The sequence below is a fragment of the Rousettus aegyptiacus genome, unplaced genomic scaffold, assembly GCF_014176215.1.
Source record: "Rousettus aegyptiacus isolate mRouAeg1 unplaced genomic scaffold, mRouAeg1.p scaffold_m13_p_2, whole genome shotgun sequence".
In the NCBI taxonomy this organism is placed as follows: domain Eukaryota; kingdom Metazoa; phylum Chordata; class Mammalia; order Chiroptera; family Pteropodidae; genus Rousettus; species Rousettus aegyptiacus.
In genome coordinates, this window is record NW_023416295.1 from 160771965 (window position 1) to 160794235 (window position 22271).

A 22271-nucleotide genomic window follows, 5' to 3' on the forward strand; every position below is an offset into this window, starting at 1 on the left:
ACAGGTTTAAAAATTCTGTCATTTTATGTATCCATACATATTCTCTGAAATCTCAGCACTCTTTGAGAGAAAGGTAGTGTCGAATAAAGAAGACATTCCAGTCTCACCCATTATCCTAGGCAACATCTGGCCAATCCCTGATGCAGAGTCACTTACCTGACTTATGCAATTGCCCCCAGATACACAGGAGAACCCAGCCAAGAGAGAACTACCCAGCTAAGCTCAGTCTAAATCACCAACCCCCAAATTATGAGCTAAATAAAACAGTTCTTGTGTTAAAACACTAAGTTTTGAGATCATTTGTTATGTGGCAATAGCTTACTAATACACAGGGAGAAGGTCACAACCTGACAGGAACCAAAAGGGTCTCTGGAAGGTGAGAATGCTGCCACTGACTTGGGAGCCAGAAAACATTCACAAAAGGAGAAAATGGTTTTTTAAAAGTCATGGCTAACATGAGACAGTTAAAAGATGTAGATTACCCTTTCCTTGTGGAGAAAAACTTCGACCTAAACGTTATCCACGCTTTAAAGCTCAACTCAAATCACACTTCTCTGATTTTTTCTGATTGCTCTTAGGCATAAGAGCTTTCTTCCTTCATCAGTAATGCACACGCAGCGCATTATTATGGAACGAGGCCTGGACTTTTATCAGCAAGTCTAAATTCACATTCTCAGTTTGTCAGTTGTGTGTCCTGTGGCAAGTTTCTTAAGTTTTTAAATCTGACTCCTCATCTCTTAACTGGAACTTAATAGCTTTCAATTCCACAGGACAGTCGTGAGAATTCAATTCTAAATGTGTCAACATATTAAACACAAAGTACATACTCAAAATATTCAAGTGAATTTTGTTTCATCCATTCACTAATTCATCCATTCAACTTTGACTGGATTCTTACTGTATGTCAGGCTGTGTGCTGGATACAGGGAGAAAGGAAACAATTACTAATGACATCACAAACAAATGCCATCTTGTAGTAAGTTTTCATGTGTATAGCCCTCAAATTAGAATGAGGTTTAGAGATTATGCCTTATATCTCTTCATATTTCCCCAAAGTGTCTTGAGTTTTGTCATTACAAAAATACCTGCGAGCAGTTTGACTAATTAAAAAATGGCACTTAGTCATATGATTTCTACACGTAACTTTTAACGTGTAGCTCAAAGCAAAGCTAGTGCAGCGTCGCTTTTAAAGTGTCGCTGAAGAAGACTCACTTGACAGCTCACATCCATTCCTGCCTCCAGCAGCACCTGAACAACGGCCTTGTGACCGTTGCGCGCGGCAAGGTGCAGCGGTGTGTGCTTTCGAGTGTTGCAGCTCATTAGGTTCGGGTGTGCGCTGATGATCATTTTGACCACTCTGAGCCTTCCGTAGAGGGCTGCCAGGTCCAAAGGTGTCTCTAGCTTGCTGTTTCGGATGGTAGGATCAGTGAGCTCTTCTAGGAGAACAGCCACTACTTCCGAGTGTCCATACTGAGCTGCACAGTGCAGGGCAGTTTCATTTTCGTTGTTCTGTTAAGACAAACGTAGAAAATGCACGCTTTCAGAAATTCAGTTAGTCATCAAAACTTCAACACAATTATTTAAAACCTGAGATGCTTTGAAAATATAAGTTTAAGATTTACCTGCTTTGATAAGTATGTCTAATAAATCTTACTGCGATAAAAGTATGTATTATCTATTGCATCAAAAATATCACATTTGTCACTTCAATAGGAAAAACCAAACTTTCCCCTACATTATTTATTCCGGTTTCCAAGAGTGGAAAGTGATTTAGCCACGTTAGTCAGTAGCCCTGCTGGGCCCAGATAGTCAGTGTTATCTGTACTGTGCATCACAATTCTATGAGGTTTATTAATGAGAGAGATTAATAATAATTATAACACATTTTTAGCAGACTGGCTTTCCGAAAGACAGTTGAGTTAGTAATTCTTGATAATTAAAGATTTATAGAAAGGTATCCCAAATTAAGTTTCATTCTATTTTCCATATAAGGAAGAGAATGAAGACATACTGGCACCCTAAGATTAAACACTATCTTTCTGAAACATAATTACAAATTGAAAGGTGGACCTAGACCCACTCTCAGACAAGTTACAAGGAATATCACAATACTACATATGCAGCAAATAAGTGTTTCTGTCGAAAATCAGAGAGATTTTCCTAGAAATTTAACAGGGTAAAACAAATGTTATAATGCAGAAAACTGAACCCAGTTGCAAGGCAGATGGACCTTTCAAAACATTTGGGCAGTTGGTGTATATAGGTCGAGTATGACTATGTCAGGAGATAGAAGGGTCAGTCAAGAGAAATACAAATTTAAAAATTTAGTAATAAGAATGAAATGATCCTGAATGAAGGTTTAGAGATAAAGGGGGCTGCCATCATCAGAGTCGTCATCACAGCTAACGCTATGTACCAGGTACAGTTGCTTTTTATATATGTTTACTCATTTAATCCTCACTATGAGATAGATAACATTATTATTACAATTCCCGTTTTACAGATGAGGAAACTGAGGCATTGCGTAGTTGGATAATTGTCCTTCAATTAGACAGCCATTTAGTGTTGGGGCCAGGATTGCGTAGTTGGATAATTGTCCTTCAATTAGACAGCCATTTAGTGTTGGGGCCAGGATTGCATAGTTGGATAATTGTCCTTCAATTAGACAGCCATTTAGTGTTGGGGCCAGGATTTAAACTTGGTACCCTAGACCCAAAGTAGGTACCTTAATAATGTCTTACACAATAACAACTACCATTTGCTGGGTGTTTAAAAACTTCACATACGTTATCTCATTTAACTCTTACAAAAGATTCTACAAGATTGGTATTTATCTTTATTTCATGGATGAGGAAACTAAAAAATACTGAAAAGTTAAATTACATGCTTAGGCAGAATCCAGATATTTTAGAACCTGTATCTGTCAGAATTCGAAACCCACTCATGCTCTTTCCTTTATATCACATCTCCTGCCATGGGTTGCTATATTGCCAAAGAAGAAGAATAGGAAATTAGTGATCTGAAAGCAGAATTTCTATAGATTTTGCCCAAAAGAACATCAATTGTGTTGGAATAGGAAGCAGCTATTTAGGTAGCTTCTCTGACCGGAAGAAAAAGACAAACAAATCTTAATATTCCAGAAGGTAATTCAGCCTTGCTCTTGCTGAAGAATATAGATAAGTTGAGAATAGAGGGAGAGTTTGAAAACCTAAAAAGAGGAGTAGCAAGAAAGCAATTTTAAAAAATCAATTCAAATGAGCACCAAGGAAGGCTTCTCACTACTTTACCTTTCAAATCAGAAGATGGCATTTGAAGGCCAAACCAAGAGGGAAAAAGCTACTCGTTGGAGACAGACCGTCAATGAAAAGTTAAGATCTGATGACGAAGAATCCAGCTGGAGGTGTTTCTTCCATCATTTTGGGCAAAGTCGTTCCTGTTCTTAGTGTGAATGTGGTGCCTGAGTCTACTTGCACGCAGACACTGACCACATACAGGTTTACGCTCCCTGATTTTCTTACCTGGTTAAGTTTTATAAGCCTGATAAGAAAACCAATCTTATTACTCTATACCATGAAAATATGATTTAGAAATATGCCTCCTGCAAATTTCCCCTTGCCCAGAGAGAGATTCAATCTCAATTTTCAAAAACACAGCACCTCTCTGAGAAAAAGAAAAGCCAATCATAAAATAATGATTCCTCAAAGACCTCTCTACTTTTGCAAAGGCCTTAGCCTAGGAAATTATATGTGCAAAATTGAAACTTTTCCTATTAACACCAATTGTTCACATATCAAGAAAAATTGTTTCAATCACTCCAGACTTACTTAGGAGAAAATGGTCATATGTTTATCCATGATCGACATGTCCTTGGATTGTCACGTCAGTGAAGACCACAACTGTGGCACCTTTATAAAAGGCAGGATTGTATACCTGTGTCCATGCTCACTAGTGATCTAATAAAATTTAATTTGAAATAAATAAACTGTGAATAAGCACTGATTAATAATTCCTAGTATGTCTACAATGAACATTCTTTAAAGTTTTTAATTCCTTGCTTTTTACCAAATGGATGTTCTCTGAAAAATCAGGGCACTTCTAGACAGTGGGTGGCAGAATGAAATAACAAAAGCTATTTACCAAAAGATGCTGCTTCAAAATAAAACTAATGGGAATAACACTAGTTGGGTTCAAGTTTTGGTGAATGGCAAGGGAATATATTGAGAAGATAAGACTCTTCTGCTTTTGCCCTAATGTTAAAATAAAAAGAAAAAAATAAAAGGATGGAAAGAGAAAGGTGGAAAAGATGAATATATAGAGAAATATATACTAAAAACAAACATAACATACAATAACCACAGTCCAGGCAAAGTTCACTTTGTTTTTAACATTCTTTCACCCTAAACTGACTTCTAATTCAAGGACAGTATAGAATGATGACCTGGACTGAAGTGCTAATATGTAGTTATTAGCTCAATCTCTTTGAATTTATCCTATGTGTAAATTTAGAATATTACCCTCCCTATAAACCTTAGAGTATAGCTTATAAATCAAAAGAAAAAATATATAGGAAATACTTTATAAACTTTAAATACCAAAATATTCTTTTATTTTTTAGTTTTTTTTAAAGCTATATTAGAAACCAAAGATAACTTTCAGAAATCAGAATCAAGTCCTGACATTTATGCATAATTTTAACATCATAACCTAGAGTATTAGTGATTAAAAGCTTGGGCTTTGGATCAGAAAAACCTGGATTCAAATCTGGTTACATGTCTTAGTAGCAGCAATATCGTGGACAAGTTAGGTAATCTCTTTAAGGTGGCTTCCCCATACACAAAGTAGGAACAATACCTACCTCATCGGACTGCAGCGGCACTTAGTAAAATAATGTAGATCAAGTACTTTGCACAATGCCTGGCATATAGTAAACCCTCCATAAGTGATAGGATTTAGGATGACAATACCAAGGTGCTATTGTGAAGGGCTCTGGAATTAGGAGGGCTGAGTCCAAGCCTCAGTTTCACTCACTCAGTAATGTGTGGCCTTAGACGAGTCATTTAGTTTTACTGAGACTGATTTCTCCTCTATAAAATGGGAGTGATATCACTTCAGGAGGTTGTGAGAATTAATTAAATAAAATATTACAGGTGAAAATACTTAACATGATACCTGGTTATCTTATATCTTAATGTTAATTATCACTTTCACTCCTTCAATAGCTTAAATAGCTCTATTGCTTAAATAGATAAAGATTTATAATTAACTAGGGGTAGGGGATTAAAGCTAAAATCAAAAGTTACTTAGGAAAATAAAATTCCCACATCAGAAACTTTTAGGAGAAATGACAGTGAATGAAAGAACTACGTCAGCACTAAGGGACTATATACATAATAACAAAAAAATACTGAAAGCATGGTTTTAAGAATCTCAGGATTTTCGACTTGTTTCCAATAGAAACCACAATACAAAGCAATAGAAGTGAGAAAAGAATTTTGATTTCCAATCTCCCTAAAAAGGACTTTTTTATATTTTAACTGCTTTGTTCAACATCTCAGAAAACAAGCATTTCTCTTTAAAACATGCCATCATTACAGTAATATGCCATTTAAAACATTCAACTTTCAAATATAAGTTAAGGTGTTTTTTTCTTATTTTCATTATATTTTTTAAAAATATTTGTTTGTAAAACTAACATCCTTGTGTTTAAAAACTTGGATTGTTTTTCCATCTTATTATTTCAGGTTTGCTTTGGAGCATTCAGACAGTTTTAAGAATAACCACCAGGTGGCTCATACCACAAATGATCTTTCAATTTTTGGTTTTCTGAAGGACAGCATCCTCATAAATTTCCCTTTAGTAAATTTTATTTACTGTGAAAGTGCTAGGTCAATGGTAAAGCATTAGACAAATGATAGCTATCATCATTCTTTTAGTATTTAAAATTTTCCCTTTAGCATGATCTGCTGATAAAGATAGCCATATCTGTTACTTTTTAAAGATCAAATTTATAAGTGTATTCTCATAAAAAATATTCTGCATTTTGTAACCTGTAAACAGAAGTTTTTTATTGTGAAAAGGATTAATAAGATACTTTTCCAATTAATAAAACACATTTCTTGATTAGTTCTTTCTATAACTGCATTTTGTTGGGGGGAAAAAATATTTGTCTTTCCTTTTCTGTTACAGCTAGTGTTCTTTTTACTCTATAGTCTGAATTTCAGCCAAAGGCCTACAAAGTCTATATCTATTTGAACAATATGCTAATTATACCTTATTAGATGTGCTTGCCCTAGAGTAACCTCCTTGCCTTGATAGTGGACAACTGCCAACCTACAGCTTAATGCCATGGTTGTAATTCAACTGTTGGACTGCATGCTGGTTTTCAAATATAGTTTTACAAAATGGGAACAGTAGGGGGCATGCAGAGCTCAAGATGTTTGTTATCATACCGATTAGGGGATCTTATTTCACTTTCTGGAATTTGTGGTCTTATTTATTTAGAATACTAACAATGACATACTTTTTAAAAATATGTCTTTTATGTGTAATATGCATATTATATACTTGCAAATATTTTGACTTTGTCTATATATATATGAAATTTTTAATGTAATGTGTAACTAGCAACTGTATACGCTGTATTTCATTTTGATTCACAAAAGTTTATTTACTGGGAAAGTGCTAGGTAAATAGTAAAGCATTAGACAAATGATAGCTATCATCATTCTTTTAGTATTTAAAACTTTATTTAAGAAAGCTCTGATCAGTATTACAAATGTGAATTCCATTCTATCTTTAAATATTCAGCAACTATAAAATGGACGTTTACATAAGGTAAGCAAAACTATAACTATCATTATATGGGATTTTCTTGTTAACAAATATCTTTACAAATGCTTACTGCCTTTGCAATATATAAAAATGCCAAAAACATTTTCGAATTTTCCTTTGGGAAATTCAGCAGTGGAAAGGTTTTTGGCAGAGGAAAGACAGACGTAATCAAATTTTCAATGTGGCTCTGCCTCCACAAAACTCTAGAAAAATTACAGCATAAGCAAACATTTGACAAGTGCACCTGTTCATTCACTCGGGAATGTGATGGTCCATGATGAATAAGAATCTTTACAATTTCCACATCTCCTTTCCAGGCAGCCAGGTGAATAGGAAAATAACCTTTGTTGTCTGCTACATTTGTTGATGCCTCATATTGAAGAAGTTTGAGAACTATGTCCCTAAGAAGGAAAAAAAAAAAGTAAAAGAATAAGACACAGAACAGAAAAGAAAATATGCTGAACAACACAGATTGTAGTAAACAGATAATTATAAAAGTATACTAGATATTATTCTGGCAATTCAGAGTAATCGTTTAAGATACTAAGACATAAAATTGGGTTTAAAAGTCTGCTTATTCAATATTTGCCTATTTTACTAACCTGGAAACCCACTACCACCACACATATATAGAGAGAGCAATGACTAACCAATGAAACTACTTAAGAGAATTCATTTGGGCAAAATTATCTAATTTCATTAACTGAATTAAGTAAAGCAATTTAAAAGTGTACCTCTTCCCATTTTTTTTTTAGAGAAGCTATTTTCAGATAGCTCATACCTGAGATTCAGCCTGAAGGAAAAGTTGAGGTACAAACTCCTTGTTTATTAAAAAGAAAAAAAAAATAGTTATGCTACAAAGAGACATTTAGGGAGTTTATATATCACTCCTACTGAGAATTGGAATAAGAAATTAGAGATACATATAAAAGAGAACAGGGACCTTCCTATAGTACAAGCCCAGGGTTAAAAAAAAAAAAATTTAATGACTTTTCAGCACAACACACTTTGAATTTGTAATGTTATTATTACTTCTGCACTCCTTCACCTTTCTCCTCCCAAGCCTAAAAAATTATTTCAAAAGAGAAATTCATTTATGAGGCAAATTCCACTGCCGATGCCATTTTAGTGCGTACTCAGTGTATTTCGTAGTCAATCCCCACCAGGTTTTCAAAGTAAATTCTGAACTGCAATACTCAACCTCAGGAGAAATTAATTAATAATTATTAGTATACATTATATTGATGTTTGTAACAATCAAAAACTGTCATTCTAAACAAAAAAAAAAACCGACACATTTTCATTTGGATGCATTTAAAAAGCAAATTCTGTTAATTCGCTAAATGAAATCTTAGATATGCAAATACACACATACATACAATATAATTTTATATATTCTAAAGTTGTTTCTCATACGTAACAAATCAACAGTGGTGAGAATGAATGTAACACAAAGAGCTGTTTAAATATTTGGAAGTTAATGGAAGTAGCAAATGAAAAAAGGTAGAGGAAGTTTTAATAGACGTTAAGTTGGAACTCTGCTAGCTGTATGAGTTTAGAACCAGTCGCCCCAACATGTGCTTTTGTGGTTTGTGAATTACTTTGAGCGAAAGGCAGTCAAGACCCTGTGGGCTCAAGAGAAACTTATGCTCTCCCCTCCATCATCACTCAACTACCTAGAAGAATTTAAATCACAGGCCTTGCCCATATTAAGAGTTATTATTAGATCTAACTTTTTTGGCCTATCTGTATGGCAGGACAAATATCTAATTACTGAACATCTGCTCTTCTTATCCATCTGTATGTCCCTCCTCCCTTCTGAAGCTTCAGGTGCCAAACTTCATCCTTAACTCAGGATGTCATACATACCTCATTTTACCTGTCTGTCTCTGAACCTCTCATGTATGTGGGGTCTCTAACTCTCATGTACGTGAGATTCCCACACATAGATATATAATTGAATTTGGTTATTTTCTCTTATTATTCTCTGTCTCGTATTGATTTGATTATTAGAACAGCTGAAGGAACCTAGAAAGGTCAAAAAGCAGTTCTCCCTCCCAGACACCACCGAAAAATAAATACGATCCAATACAAAATTAGAGTAAATCATGAAATACATTGCCCAGAATGTAGTCTAAACTTGTGAAAGGGAGTAGAATGTACCACTCCAAAATATGCCTTCTTGGCAAAAGGATTACTTTAGGCTGACTGCTTTTTACGACATAGAGGAAGAAAAACATCTGAAAACTGAGAAGTTACACTTTTTAAGAGACATTTATATTTATAAGGTAAATCTCTTTTTATAAAGGTTATCTCCCTCTGTGTATCAGGAGAAAGATACCCTTAATCTCTAGAAATTCCTATCGATGGAGAAGGCAGAATATAAAATCTGCATAACAACCCACACCTTGTTTACTGTGCTTTTTCTGATAACCACCCATAACTGACTTTCCCCCACCCTAACTTCCCTACCCCAACATCTTCTTTTGTCTTTAGCTGGAAATGGTATTTAAGGTGATGGTTTGAGCCTTTGGGGGAGTTACTCAGTTTTCGGAGGTCTCTACCACATATACAGGAGGTATACATGTTATTAAGCTTGTTTTTTTTTTTTCTTTTTCTTCTGTTAATGTGTCTTTTTATTAAAGAGGAGAGAGGGGAGCCTTACCCAAGAACCTGGAAGGGTAGAGGGAAAATTATTTTTCTTTCCCCACACTTGGAACACTTGACTTAATTGATAAGCATATGAAACCATGATGACATAATCATAACTATGCTATTAAAATATTTAGAAAGTTTCAAGGAGTCCTAAATTTTCTATCCATAAGATTTCAGAGGTAATAAGAATAAAACTCATTTTAACTTCCTTTTTTAAAATCACTATGATTTTATAAGATCTGTATTTAGAAAATTTGTAATTTGAGTCCCAGCTATACGAATACCTAATGATGTGACCCTAAAAAAATTGTTTAGTCATATTGTTTTTTCTTCTTTTCTGTAGGTCATATAGTAATAATAATAATAATGCCTACTGGTCAAGACTGGTAAGATTTTTAAATGAGATCGTAGAACAGAAGCCACTCAAAAGATAGCAAAGCACTAAAAAAATATTAGTTCTTGCCCCAAGTAAAACTGAAATACTTTAATAAGTAAAAATGCTTCCAGCAAATCATCCTTTGCAAAAAAGAACCTAAAAATCAGAAGGACACTTGAAGGTTGTTCAGTTTATATACTTCTCTTCATCTCTCAGCTATGTAAGAGTTATTATATAGGGTCTTCCATTCTGGGATATATAACTACGATGAGTTAAAAAGGATTTAATACCTATGAATAGTGAAAGAAGCTAAAAATTAGAAGACATGATTTGAAGTCCCAACTCTCTAGCACTTATTAAATTTGCTTACCTTGGGCATGTCAAATAACTTTTGTCTGTCTTCCAAATATTGTTAAAATAAAATTTAGATCCCACATTTTGCTGCCAGTCTTAGAGGGTTATGGTATGAATCAAATGAGAAACATATATGACTATAAGATTGTATAAAATCAAGCACTAGTCTCAAAGCAGGTTGCTGCAATGTTGAATATTCCCAGTGACTTTTTTTTAACTGAAATATTTCAGCATTTAAATAAAAGATAAAATAATACCAAAGGAAGCACAGTTAAACAGCTGAATCTAGAATGTAGAATTTATCCTTTGACAAAATAGCCTTTTTAAAATTTATATACCAGGGAAAGATAATCATGCAAAGGTTTTAATTTTATTTCACAATGCCTAAGCAAATAAAAATATATTCTGAAACTTCTAAAAACCATTTCTTTTCAAAGGGGAATGGGGAAAGTGTAATGAGATTATCAGTCCTATTTGCCTTTACTCTCACTCAAACATTCAGAATTTCATTTGTTCTTTGGCTCAAAATTGTTGACATTTTATGTAATGTATGTAATATGAATTCATTATTTATCAAGAAGATTTATGATGTAGTGAAAAAACTGACTACCCAAAGATAGCTACTACCAGAGATACATTTTTACCCAAGAAACTTTACCTGTGTAACAAGGCAACCTTTGTTTTCCAAATATCTCTCACCTTCCTATGAATGGCCTTCCTTCCCTTTCTGTCCCCAAACTCCTAACCCCTTACTCGGCTCAAGATGCAATTAAGTCTCAATTTCCTGGCTGCTTTTTAGATTTTATATTTATGTTGGGCTCCTGTACATATATAATCAAATTTGTTTTTATCCCTGTTAAACTGTTTTGTATTCATTTAATTATTAGAGCAGCCAAATAACCTAGAAGGGAAAAAAAAAAAACTTGCTCACCCTGTGCTCACCATCTAATATCTAAATCAGAAAAGAATAATATATATGTTTAAGAAATGGCCTTTGGTGAATACTAAGATCCTAATGAAATACTATTATTTTCATTTCATTTAAGTTTTTAAAAAATTAATTCACTTTATTATTTCAAATTTATTTTAAAATTTTTATTCAAGTTGAGCTTTTCATCTTATTTAGAGATATCCGCTAATGAACTGGCTTGGTTTGGATTTCTAATATGAAAACATATTTGTGAATGATAAAGTTATATCTCTAATCAAATAAGTACCCGTTAGTCTTACTGAATCATAAATAAAATATTAATCAACAAATTGTCATTAAGCTTTCTTCTGATGTATCCATCATGTACATTATAAGTAATATGTATTAAACAGGACTTTTTTACCCAGAGTCATTAAGAACAAATTTCAAGTACTTTCTATAATATCTAAACTAGAGGAGTGTTGGCACTAGGATCATACCAAATCAGTATGATTATTTTCTGTTTTCATTTAAGTTGAACCTCATGGCTTCCAGAGGTGTCAACAAATAAACATGTTGACTGTGCTTAGTTACCAGGCATGAAATATTAAGTTAAAGTGACAAACGATGCCTATAGAATAGCAAGCAAAGAAGTAATCCCTATTTATCTTAAATGTAAAATGGCATTCTTTCTTATATGCAGGATTTGATAAATGAGAAATAATCTAAAATTCTAAAGTAATTGTGGTTAATGGGATCATAGGAAAAATAAGTCCATTTCCCAGGAGCTAAACACATATCATATAAATTTAATAACGATCCAGTTTAAATCATTGCAACCTTGTGCAGTTTGAGGCTAATGTATGAAAGTTTGGGTGAAACGGAAATTCTAAAAGTATTAGTTTTTGCTGCTATATTTAATTTGTTTCATTTTCTGATCTATATATACTTGATTAATATGAAATGTTTTTTAAAGAAGTTTCAGTATACTTTCTGAGCAAAATGAAACTGGGAAGGTTCAACATTTAAACTTTTTTACATAGTCTCCCTATAATTAAATCATAACCAAAGGCATTTATTTTGTTCCATCTGCCCTTACTCGTTGGCAGTCCAAAGAACGTTTAAATAAATGCAAATCATCTTCATATGGATGTAACAGCAACAAACTAATGAAATTCTCAAATTTATAAAGGCTTTTTTACTTCTCTTTACTGGGGATAAAGTGGCCAATGTGTTTGACAAGTCAAAAGACTTTAAGACAATACACTCTACTTTCTAACTGAGCTTCTTTATATGTTAAATTCACTCTTACAGATTTCTAGAATGAAAAAAAGCCAAATTTTAGCTCGTTAATATCCTTATCTAGGAAAGAAGCAATCAAACCAAAGATCTTTCTAGGTTATTCAAACACCAACTTCAGACTATATGCATTTTTGGAAGAAGTATCCTTCTTTCATTAGTAAGCCTAAGAAAAAGCAAATTAAAAGTATAGATAGCTTACTATCTGGACTCAGATCCAATTTGAGATATAATCTGGATTACAATCTAGATTCAAGCATTAAATTTTAAAAGAATGAGAAGCAAGAATAGAAAATATTTTAATCCCACACATATCAAAGAACATATATCTTTCAAAGAAATAATAACAATTTAGCACTGACATTTTTCAAAACAGCATCCAGAATCACAATATACCAATATAGTTTAAATAAGATGAAACTCAAGAATAAAAAAAGGAGCAAGTTGATAAAAAGAGGTGAATTGAAATGAAATATGAATATACAGGTTTAGAAAAACCTTATAAGAAACAATGAAATTATTATTAAAAAAGAGAAAAGGAAAGGAAAGAAAAAAAAAGAGAAAGGGAGAGAAGGAAGGAAAGGAGAGAGGGAAGGAGAGAAAAGAGGAAGAAAGGAAGACAAGCAAGTCAGGTGGCCAGTAAAGGGGTTCAGAACAGGTCTCCCCAAAGTGTGCTCCTTTGGCATATGGATTATTTTGAGCTGAAGGCAAAAGAGACCCTGTGGGCTCAAGAGAAACTCTTGCCCTTCCCTTAAAGAAGTCAAATTAGGGACCTTCCCCATAATAGGAATTATTACCAGAAGTAACTTATTATGACTTATCCATAGGGAAGGGCAAACTTCTAACTACTGAACGTCGGCTCTTATCCCATGAACAACCTTCCTCCCTCTGAAGCCTTGGGCACCTTACCTCATCCTTAGCTCAGAATGCAATATATACCACATTTTAACTTTCTGTCTTTGAACCTCTCATGTATGTGGGGTCTCTGATTATTTCCTGTTTGTGTGGTTTCCATATGATGTATGTAATTAAATTTGGTTATATTCTCTTACTAATAATCTGTCTCATGTCAATTTGATTATTAGACAAGCCAGAAGAACCTAGAGAGTAGAATAAAATTTCTTCCTCCCCCGCACCAACTAATTGGTATTCAGAAGAGAATTAAGAGAATCAAATTTGTAGTAGAAATCCAAGAGAGGCAATGAATCCTCCATATTTTTTAAAAAAAAGAAAAATAGAGTAATACATAGGTCTCAATCTTATTTATTGAAATAATTTATTTATAATTGTTGTAGTGGGTTGTGTTCTACTGACAATGATTTTTCTGTCATCTAAAGGTAATAATTTTCTAACCTGTAATTACACATGACCCAGGAAATCACCAATAGAGTACATTTTCTATTGTGTCCTGATACGGCTAAGTGAAGATAAATAGATTGTTATAAAATACTGTATTTTAAGTACAAAATGCTGCTCCATTTGTGAATTAACTAGTGTTGATAAAAACATGTTCCAAATTAAACATACAAAATAAGGGGAAATGAGCTTAATATGCAGTATGAAGGCTTTAGATTACATGTTGGAGGTAGGGGAAAAGCCTGTGTTCAAAACAAAAGAATAAACTACAGGACTCTGTAACATTACTTCTAGTTCTATGATTCTATCGACTTCAGCCTATCAATCATAATGTTTATGGAAACAATCTAGAGCTGATGACTACAACAATAGCAACAAACATGGAAACGATGTGCTTCTAGGTTGACTGCTAAGGCTTACTTGGAAAGAATACAACATAATCAATTGTTCATGACCTACGCTAAGTGAGAATAGCAAAGGCAACGAAAAAAATAACCATTCTTCTTGGGCTTTGAGATATATTCTATGACATTTTTTTTCTCCTTCAAATATCTTTCCTTAAGCCAATAGTAAAATTAGTATTCCATGTGATGATAATGGGAGGCAGCCCAGAAATACATAATGTGGCAGAGAAAAGCCAGCAAGCCTTTAGGAAATTGATGTGCATATAACCACTAAGGGGAGCCAATAGTAGAGTATAGGTAAAGCATACACGTGGAACTAAAACACTTAGGCTCCGCCACCTTAATACCAAACTGTCCGCTAAGTCACTTATTCAGAATGGCCTTGTTTCTCCATCTATAAAATGAAGGAAGTGAAGAGGGCAGGGTAGAATAAATGACCTCTAATTTTAAAAGTCCATGGGTAATTTAAATAATTTAAAATAAAGAAATCTTATACTCTAGATGAAAATCCAAATTTCAGAGTTGTAGCATCATAGTACATAATAGAGCCACAAATAATACCAAAAGAGTATATTATAAAATAATAAAATTGGAGAAATAAGGGAAAATATCCAGCCTATGTATTTAGTACATTGAACTGAGGCCTAGAGAGGTTAATTAAATGGCTCAAGGTCACATAACTAGCAAAGATGGGGAGATGGGATTAAAATTTTCCTTTTTCCAATGCCTACAGAGTAACACTGAGTAAAATCTTTCTAGAAAGCATTAAAAAAGAAAAAGAGATCTTCAGATAAGCAAAGCAGAGATATATAAATCTCAGAGAACATCTGCAATTAAAGAGATCTTAAAAGATATCTAGTAAAATCCCCATCTTTTTATGATGATCTTAATGACTGCTATTCAATTCACTTAAATTATCTTCACTTTGTATATTGCCAATAGAAAGTAAAAATTATGAAGTGGGCCACAGGGAAATATCTCAATGATTAGAACTTCATAGGCCATTATGTATAAATCAACGACATTCAGCAAATATTGAAAATCAAGGAGGAATATGAATGCTAATTCATTTTGAGCTAACATTATTTTGAGAAGTGCTTATCATGCCAAGCTGAGATAGAAGAAAAAAAGTAGCAGAGGTCAAATGGTCAGGCCAAGATCTTCTGTCCATTATTTGATTGCTCGTTTTCCCCACTGGAACGTCTCCTGAATCCAAACTTAAGATGGCCAAAGAAACCATCAGTATTGTATATCTTGGGTTGATTTAATTTGGCTTCATTCTGGATAACCCAGGTATAAAGCAGGAAAAAAAGAAGTAATTCATTGAAACCATTTTGCACTCTACAGAAGTACAGCAATATTACTTGTAAAAGACCTGGCAAAATAAAAGGGTTTTAAGTTAGATGATATAATATAGAATAGAGACTGGAATAAAAGAAATGTAATTTGGGAATTCTCATACTAAGAACTGAAGTGATAAAAGATTAAGTTTTTGATATTTTATATAACTTAGATGATTCTCCAGAGAGAATGATAATATTATATTTATGTGATGCTTTAAGAAAAAAGAACATCATAGTGATAAATAATAACAAAATGATAAGTTTCTTGTGTGAGGACTTTAAGACAATAAGAAACGATTGTTTGTGAATTGTGTCTCATTTTACAAAATAAAGGAAATGTTAGGTGGGAAAAGAAGAGGTAACCAGCATTTTTTTAGGCAGTAATTACCACATCTAAAAAAACTCAAGTGCAAGGAAAATGATCCAGATTTGGGAAGACCAGCTTGGATCATGAGAGCAAAAGAAAAAGAGATAGGAGGGGGAGACACATGAACAGGGTCGCATTTCATCTGATGGGGAAGGACGGAACATCCGAATCATTCAGAGGCCCCCTCACACTATCGCTCTGCAACCAAATCATTAGGTTACCTAGCTGAACCACTGGAAACGAAGAGGTTGTTAGGGGTACACACTCTCCATACTGTATACTACCGCGTTATTTGAAACGTAATTCCATAGGTTAAACGAACAAGTTTAAAACCAGAAAGACCATCATGAATGCCAAAGAAAAGGTAATTTAGCTGATTTTGAAGGATTTCCAAGTGGTTCATACAAGTTCCCATGGCGCATAACAGCATGAATCTATAAGGATTTCACTCCTATGCGAATAATCCCATTTTAGATGAAGATAGCAAAAAAGGTAGAGTGATCTTATTAAGTGGTTTTATCCTATTCCTTCTACAAATCTACACATGACTAACATGCCTGTCACTTTTTTCATTCTCCCTGAGTGACATTTGACTACTTTAGAGCAATTCTCTGTTTACACTCTGCACATAATCACCCTCAGCAACATTCCTACCAAGGTTAACTTGTCAGCGTTGCCACCTGGTGCCTCTCCAAATTCATCTATGCCAAGGCGACTCATGGCAATGTTAGACAGGTATCATCAGACACAATTAACTTCATCACATGGAATTAAATACACAAGGATTCCAATCCAAATAAGTGGCACTTACTTATGTCCATTTAAGGCTGCATGGTGTAAAGCAGTGTAACCCGAACTGTCTGTGCAATTCACGTTCGGGCCTCGCCAGATGCTGCAAATAAAGCACAAGTGCAGAGTTAGTGGTTAAGCAGAATCGTGCTCTAAAAAACACAAAGAAGCCTGATAGTCTCACAGCCGACAGCATGTTGCATCCGAAAATGTTAGTCAATAGAAAACGACTGCCATCTTTCATACATTCCCCTCCAAATGAAAGCTTCATTTATTTGATGCAAAGAAATTATTAAGAACTATAACTACCTTCAGAAATTATCAGCAGATGTAGGTCCACTGCCATATATTAAAATCTGGATCCAAAAATTCTCTATTACCTTATACAATTAGTTAAATGTTGGGAGTAATTAACATTCAGCTACTATATTATATACCAAATAATAGAGATTTATGATGCCCCTTTTAACACACTCGTTCTGAGATAACATATTTTTGCACCATGGGAAGAATATTCTGGAGGCAACATGTAGCTATATACGAGAGTTCATTTTATCCTTGATCACTAAAATTACAGAAATTATGATCAGTTTTTTAATAAATAAGGCATTGAAAGACACTTTTCCAAAAATAGACCAAAAGTGAATTTACATAATGTTCATGATGATATTAAAACCATCAAAACTAACATCTAATGACAAGCTAATTCATGTATTCGCAAAATATTTATCGTACCCCAACTGCATGTCACATATAAGCTAGGCATTGAGAGTACAAATTCATAATTCAAGGTCCTTCTCTGCAAGAACAGAGTCTAATGGAGAAGATAAACACATAAACTAACAATGACAAATAAGATAATTGAGGTGCCAGAGAACACAGAGGCCAACTCTGAGAAGAAATAAATAGCTATTCTAAACAAAAGATCATAACAGACTAAAACTAAGGCAGGACAATGAAAATGAATAGAATGAACTTACTCAAAAATTCATTCAAAGAAAATCCGTAAGATGCAGAGCCCAACTGAAGGAAGGAGGAAGTGGTCATCTAGATGACTCAGCTTTTAGGCTTAGTTGACCAGAAGGAAAATAACAATATTAACTAAGATGTAAAAAAAAAAAAAAAAAAAAAAAAAGGAGCAAATCTGCTTCGGAGAGCAAACAATGGCTTCAGGTTTGGAGACACTGAATATTAAGTAACTGATATATACCTACCCAGCTCTTAGGACATTACTAGAATAGAGTACTAGTATGTACTATATTTGTTAGAACACAGTTCAACAGACTGTTAGAACCAATCATTAAAGAGAGGGTAAAAATTATGGGAGTGCCTGATATTAGACTCTGTAGGAGGGAGAGAGAGGTCATTAAACTCAAAAACCTCAAGTGGGAAATTTGCCTATGTGGGCAAGGTGAAACCTTACTCAGAGGTTCATATTAGTTAAAACCTATAAATTCTTGGTTTAAAATTTTTATATTTATATTTTATATTTATTTATATTTAATCTCAAACCTAAAGTGGCTAGATAGCTCCAAGTATAAGGCAACTCAAAATCTGAAAATCCCCCAACCCTCACTGAAACTTTCAGAGAAATGCAAGAGAGACAATAGAACTATGGATAATTCACAATATTTAAAAGTCCAGCAGAGGGGAAGGTTATATGAAGAACATGGAGAATAGTCTAGGAGTAGAAATAAAAACAAGAAAAATCATTACACAATTTAAAACAGGAAACTGCTCTAAAACGAAGTGAAAGGTCAAGTTAGATGAAAATTAAACAACTTATTTGGTAGTTAAAGTTTTGAGGAGACTATTGTTTAAATATAATTAGTCAATTCTAAGGTTTTAACATTATTTTGATCCTAACTTTATTTCAACCCAGTGGTACCTTACCTCCTGAGAATAAAAAATGTGACAGTTAAAACAGGAAAATGATAAAATGTTCTTATTTTACAAATTTAATTAAGATGGTTAAGCTTTTAACATTTTTTTAATCAATCCTTGAAGCATTTTCAATTTCCTATTATAGTCTTAGAATTTTTGTAATTTTGTTCCTCCTCCTAAACTCATGCAGTCCTGCCCTTTTAATTTCTCCCTCTGTGCCTTTAACCACACTCCTACTAACTTGTAAGAGATTCTCTAACCAATCATAGCTTACCATTACTCCAAAGCCCAGATTAATACTCACCTACTCCAAAACCCTTTCTCTAAACAATAAAATAGCTATTTCATAAATGTGTATTGAATCACATAAATAAAAACAAAGGGTTATTTTTATGCCATAGGTGAGTTTTAAAACAAATATAATGTATTCATTTAAAGTAATCTATGAACTCATTTTTAAAAATCAAAAAAAGGCAAAAAGAAAATTGAAAGGGGAACAAAAAACAGGTAGAAAGCAGAGAGTAAACACAATCATATCAATACTTACATTAACTAAATGGTCTAATCACCGTAGTTTAAAAGAAAATATTGTCAGACTGGATTAAAAAAAAGAGAGAGACCCACTATATGCTCACTACAAGAAATCTATTTTAAATAGAGATATAAATAGATAAGAAGTAAAAGGACAGAAAATCCATACTAATACTAATTAAAAGAAAGCTGAATAACACTGGACAAACTAGATTTCAGAACAAAGAATATTTAGAGCAAGAAATAGAGAAAGTCATTTTTTAATGATAAAGAGGCCAATTTATTAAGAGGATATAAAAATCCTAATGATCCTTTATACATATAATACATATAATAGCAGAATTTCAAAACACATGAAGGAAAAAAGAATAGTCTTATTCATCTATACTTGGAGATTTCAACATCCCTCTCTCAATAACTGACAGAAAAAAGTAAACAGAAAATCAATATGGGTTTGGAAGGCTTGAATAACAATACCAATCAATTTGACCTAACTGGCATTTATATAATACATATTCGTTTCAAGTGAACACCTAACATTTACCAAAAATACCATATTGTGTCATAAACAAATCTCAATAAATCTAAAAAGATTCAAATCATTCAAAATATGTTCCCTGACTCCAATGGAATTAAATTAGAAATCATTAACAGAAAGGTATCTGGAAAGCTCACAAATCATCATAACTAAATAACACATAAGTCAAAGGATATATCAAAAAGGAAGTTGGAGAGTATTTTAAACTGAAAGGAAATAAAACACAACACACTGAAATTTTGCGGCTGCAACTAAAGCAGTATCTAAAGGAAAATTTATAGCATCAAAATAACAATATTAGAAATGCCCCAACTGATGACCTATTATCTAAAGAAACAGAAAATTTTCATTTTAAGGAATAATTAAGATCAAAGTAAACAAAAGAAAGAAAATAATTAAAAAAAAAAAAGAACAGAATCAATGAAACAGAAAACAGGATAATAATAGAAAAAAATCAATGAAATCAAAACTGATTCTTAAAAAAAAAACTATAAAACCGATAAATCTACAGCCAAGTTGATCAGGAAAAAAAATAGACCAATATCAGAAAGAAAGAGAAAATATCACTACATATTCTAAAGATAATAAATGGATAGTAGAAAACAATTTTTATTCCAATAAATTAGAAAACTTAGATGAAATGGACAGATTTCTTCAAAAACACAAACTACCGAACACGCAAAAAGAATGAGATAACCTGAATAGCACCCACATCTATAAAAAAAAAAAAACAACAAAAACTGAATTTGAACTGTAGTTAAAAACATTCCCTATAAAACAAAACAAATCAAAACAAAACACCTCCAGGCCCATATGGCTTCAATGGGAAATTCTGCCAGACATGTAAGTATGAAATAATACCAATTCTAAAAAAATCATTCCAAAATCCTGAAGAGGCATAAACATTGCCTAACATTCTATAAGAGTAGCATTCTGTGAGAACAGATAAAGATACATGACAAAAGGGAACTACAGACCAACATATCACTTAACATAGATACAAAAATTCTCAACAAAAATTTAGCAAGCCGAAACCAACAATATATATGATGGATACTACATTGTGATGAAATGCAATTTATCCTAGGAACACGTTTGTTTTAATATGCATTAATTACAATATAAACAAACTGAAAAAGAAAAAATCATATATTTTCTCAACAAATTCAGAAATAGTAGTTGCCCAAATCCAACAGTGATTCTTAATAAAAACTGTCAGTAAACCGGGAATAGAAGGAAAGTTAATCAACCTGGTAAAAGACATCTATAAAAAAGCTACAGCTAACATTATACTTAATGATGAAAGACTGAATGCTTTCCCCCTTGGGAGGAAGAAAAGGCACGGATAGCTATTCTCACCACTTGTATTCAACGTTGAGCTGAAGACACTCTGCTTGTTTTCTTTTAACAGAAGCTGCATCCCCTTGTGCATCATCCTTAAGACACAATGAGCAAGGTTAGGGTAAATGGATTTGTCACCAGAGCTAGTTTTAATTTTGGTAAAGTGGATTTTGTTGCCATCAATGATTCCTTCATTAACTACATGGTCTACATGTTCCATCCATGGCAAGTTCAATGGAACAATCAAGACTGAGAATGAGAAACTTATATTCAATAAAAAGTCTATCTTCATCTTCTAGGAACAAGATCCCGCCAACATCAAATGGGGTGGTGCTGATGTTAAATATGTTGTGAAATCCACTGGTATCTCTACTACTTTGGAGAAGACTGGAATTCATTTGAAGGGTAGAGCCAAAAGGGTCATCATCTCTGCCCCTTCTACTGATGCTCCTGTGTTTGTAACGGGCATTAACTGTAGTAAGTATGACAACTCGCTCAAGTTGTCAGCAGTGCCTCCTGCACCACCAACTACTTGGCCTCCCTGACCAAAATCATCCATGACAATGTTGGCATCATGGAGGGACTCGTGACCATCACTGCCACTCAGAAGACCAACCACAGATGGCCCCTTTGGGAAACTTTAGGGTGGAATGCCCAAAGCATCATCCCTGCATTTACAGGCACTGCCAAGGCTGAATAGGAAGCTCACTGACATGGCCTCCTGTTGTCCCCACTACTAAAGTGACTGTGATGGGTCTCACCTGCCATCTGGAGAAAGCTGTCCAATATGATGACACCAAGAAGGTGGTGGAGCGGGCATCCAATGACCAACTAAGGGGTATCCCAGGCTACACTGAGGACCAGGTTGCCTCTTGCAACTTTACTCGTAACACACATTCTGCCAAACTTCAGTGCTGGGGATAGCATTACCCTCAAAGACCACTCTGTCAAGCTCATTTCCTAGTATGACAATGAATTTGGTTACAGCATCAGGGTAGGTCTACCTGACTTCTAAGGAGTAAGAGCCTCCTGGACCACAAGCTCCAGTGAGAGCATAAGAGGAAGAAAGAAACCCTTAGTTGCTGAAAGTCCTCACCCCACTCGATTCCCCAACACACTGAAAATCTCTCCCAACTTTGACATTTTCCATCCCAGACTCCCTGAAGAAGAGGGGCTTAGGGAACCCCACTTTGTCATGTATCACGAATAAGTACACAGTACCCAGCTAAAAAAAGAAATTATACAGGAGATTCTAGCCAATGTAGTGTAGAAATGCAGTGACAAGAAAAAGAA

General features: G+C 33.8%; 1 protein-coding gene and 1 pseudogene across 6 annotated transcripts in view; one reads left to right on the forward strand and one right to left on the reverse strand.

The window, feature by feature from the left end:
- ANKS1B (ankyrin repeat and sterile alpha motif domain containing 1B) overlaps window positions 1-22271 on the reverse strand; it is an 818845-nt gene that overhangs the window by 708707 nt on the left and 87867 nt on the right. For 5 of the 6 annotated variants that reach the window (XM_036237318.1, XM_036237317.1, XM_036237316.1 and 2 more), the window contains exons 2-4: window positions 16707-16787; window positions 7076-7232; window positions 1213-1509 (exon numbers count right to left, since the gene is read on the reverse strand). In XM_036237318.1, the coding sequence (XP_036093211.1) occupies window positions 1213-1509; window positions 7076-7232; window positions 16707-16787 (535 nt within the window). Of the gene's footprint in view, window positions 1-1212; window positions 1510-7075; window positions 7233-16706; window positions 16788-22271 lie in introns of those variants that run through there. The other variant, XM_036237320.1, reaches the window with a different exon arrangement.
- On the forward strand, window positions 20858-21993 carry LOC107517478 (annotated as a pseudogene).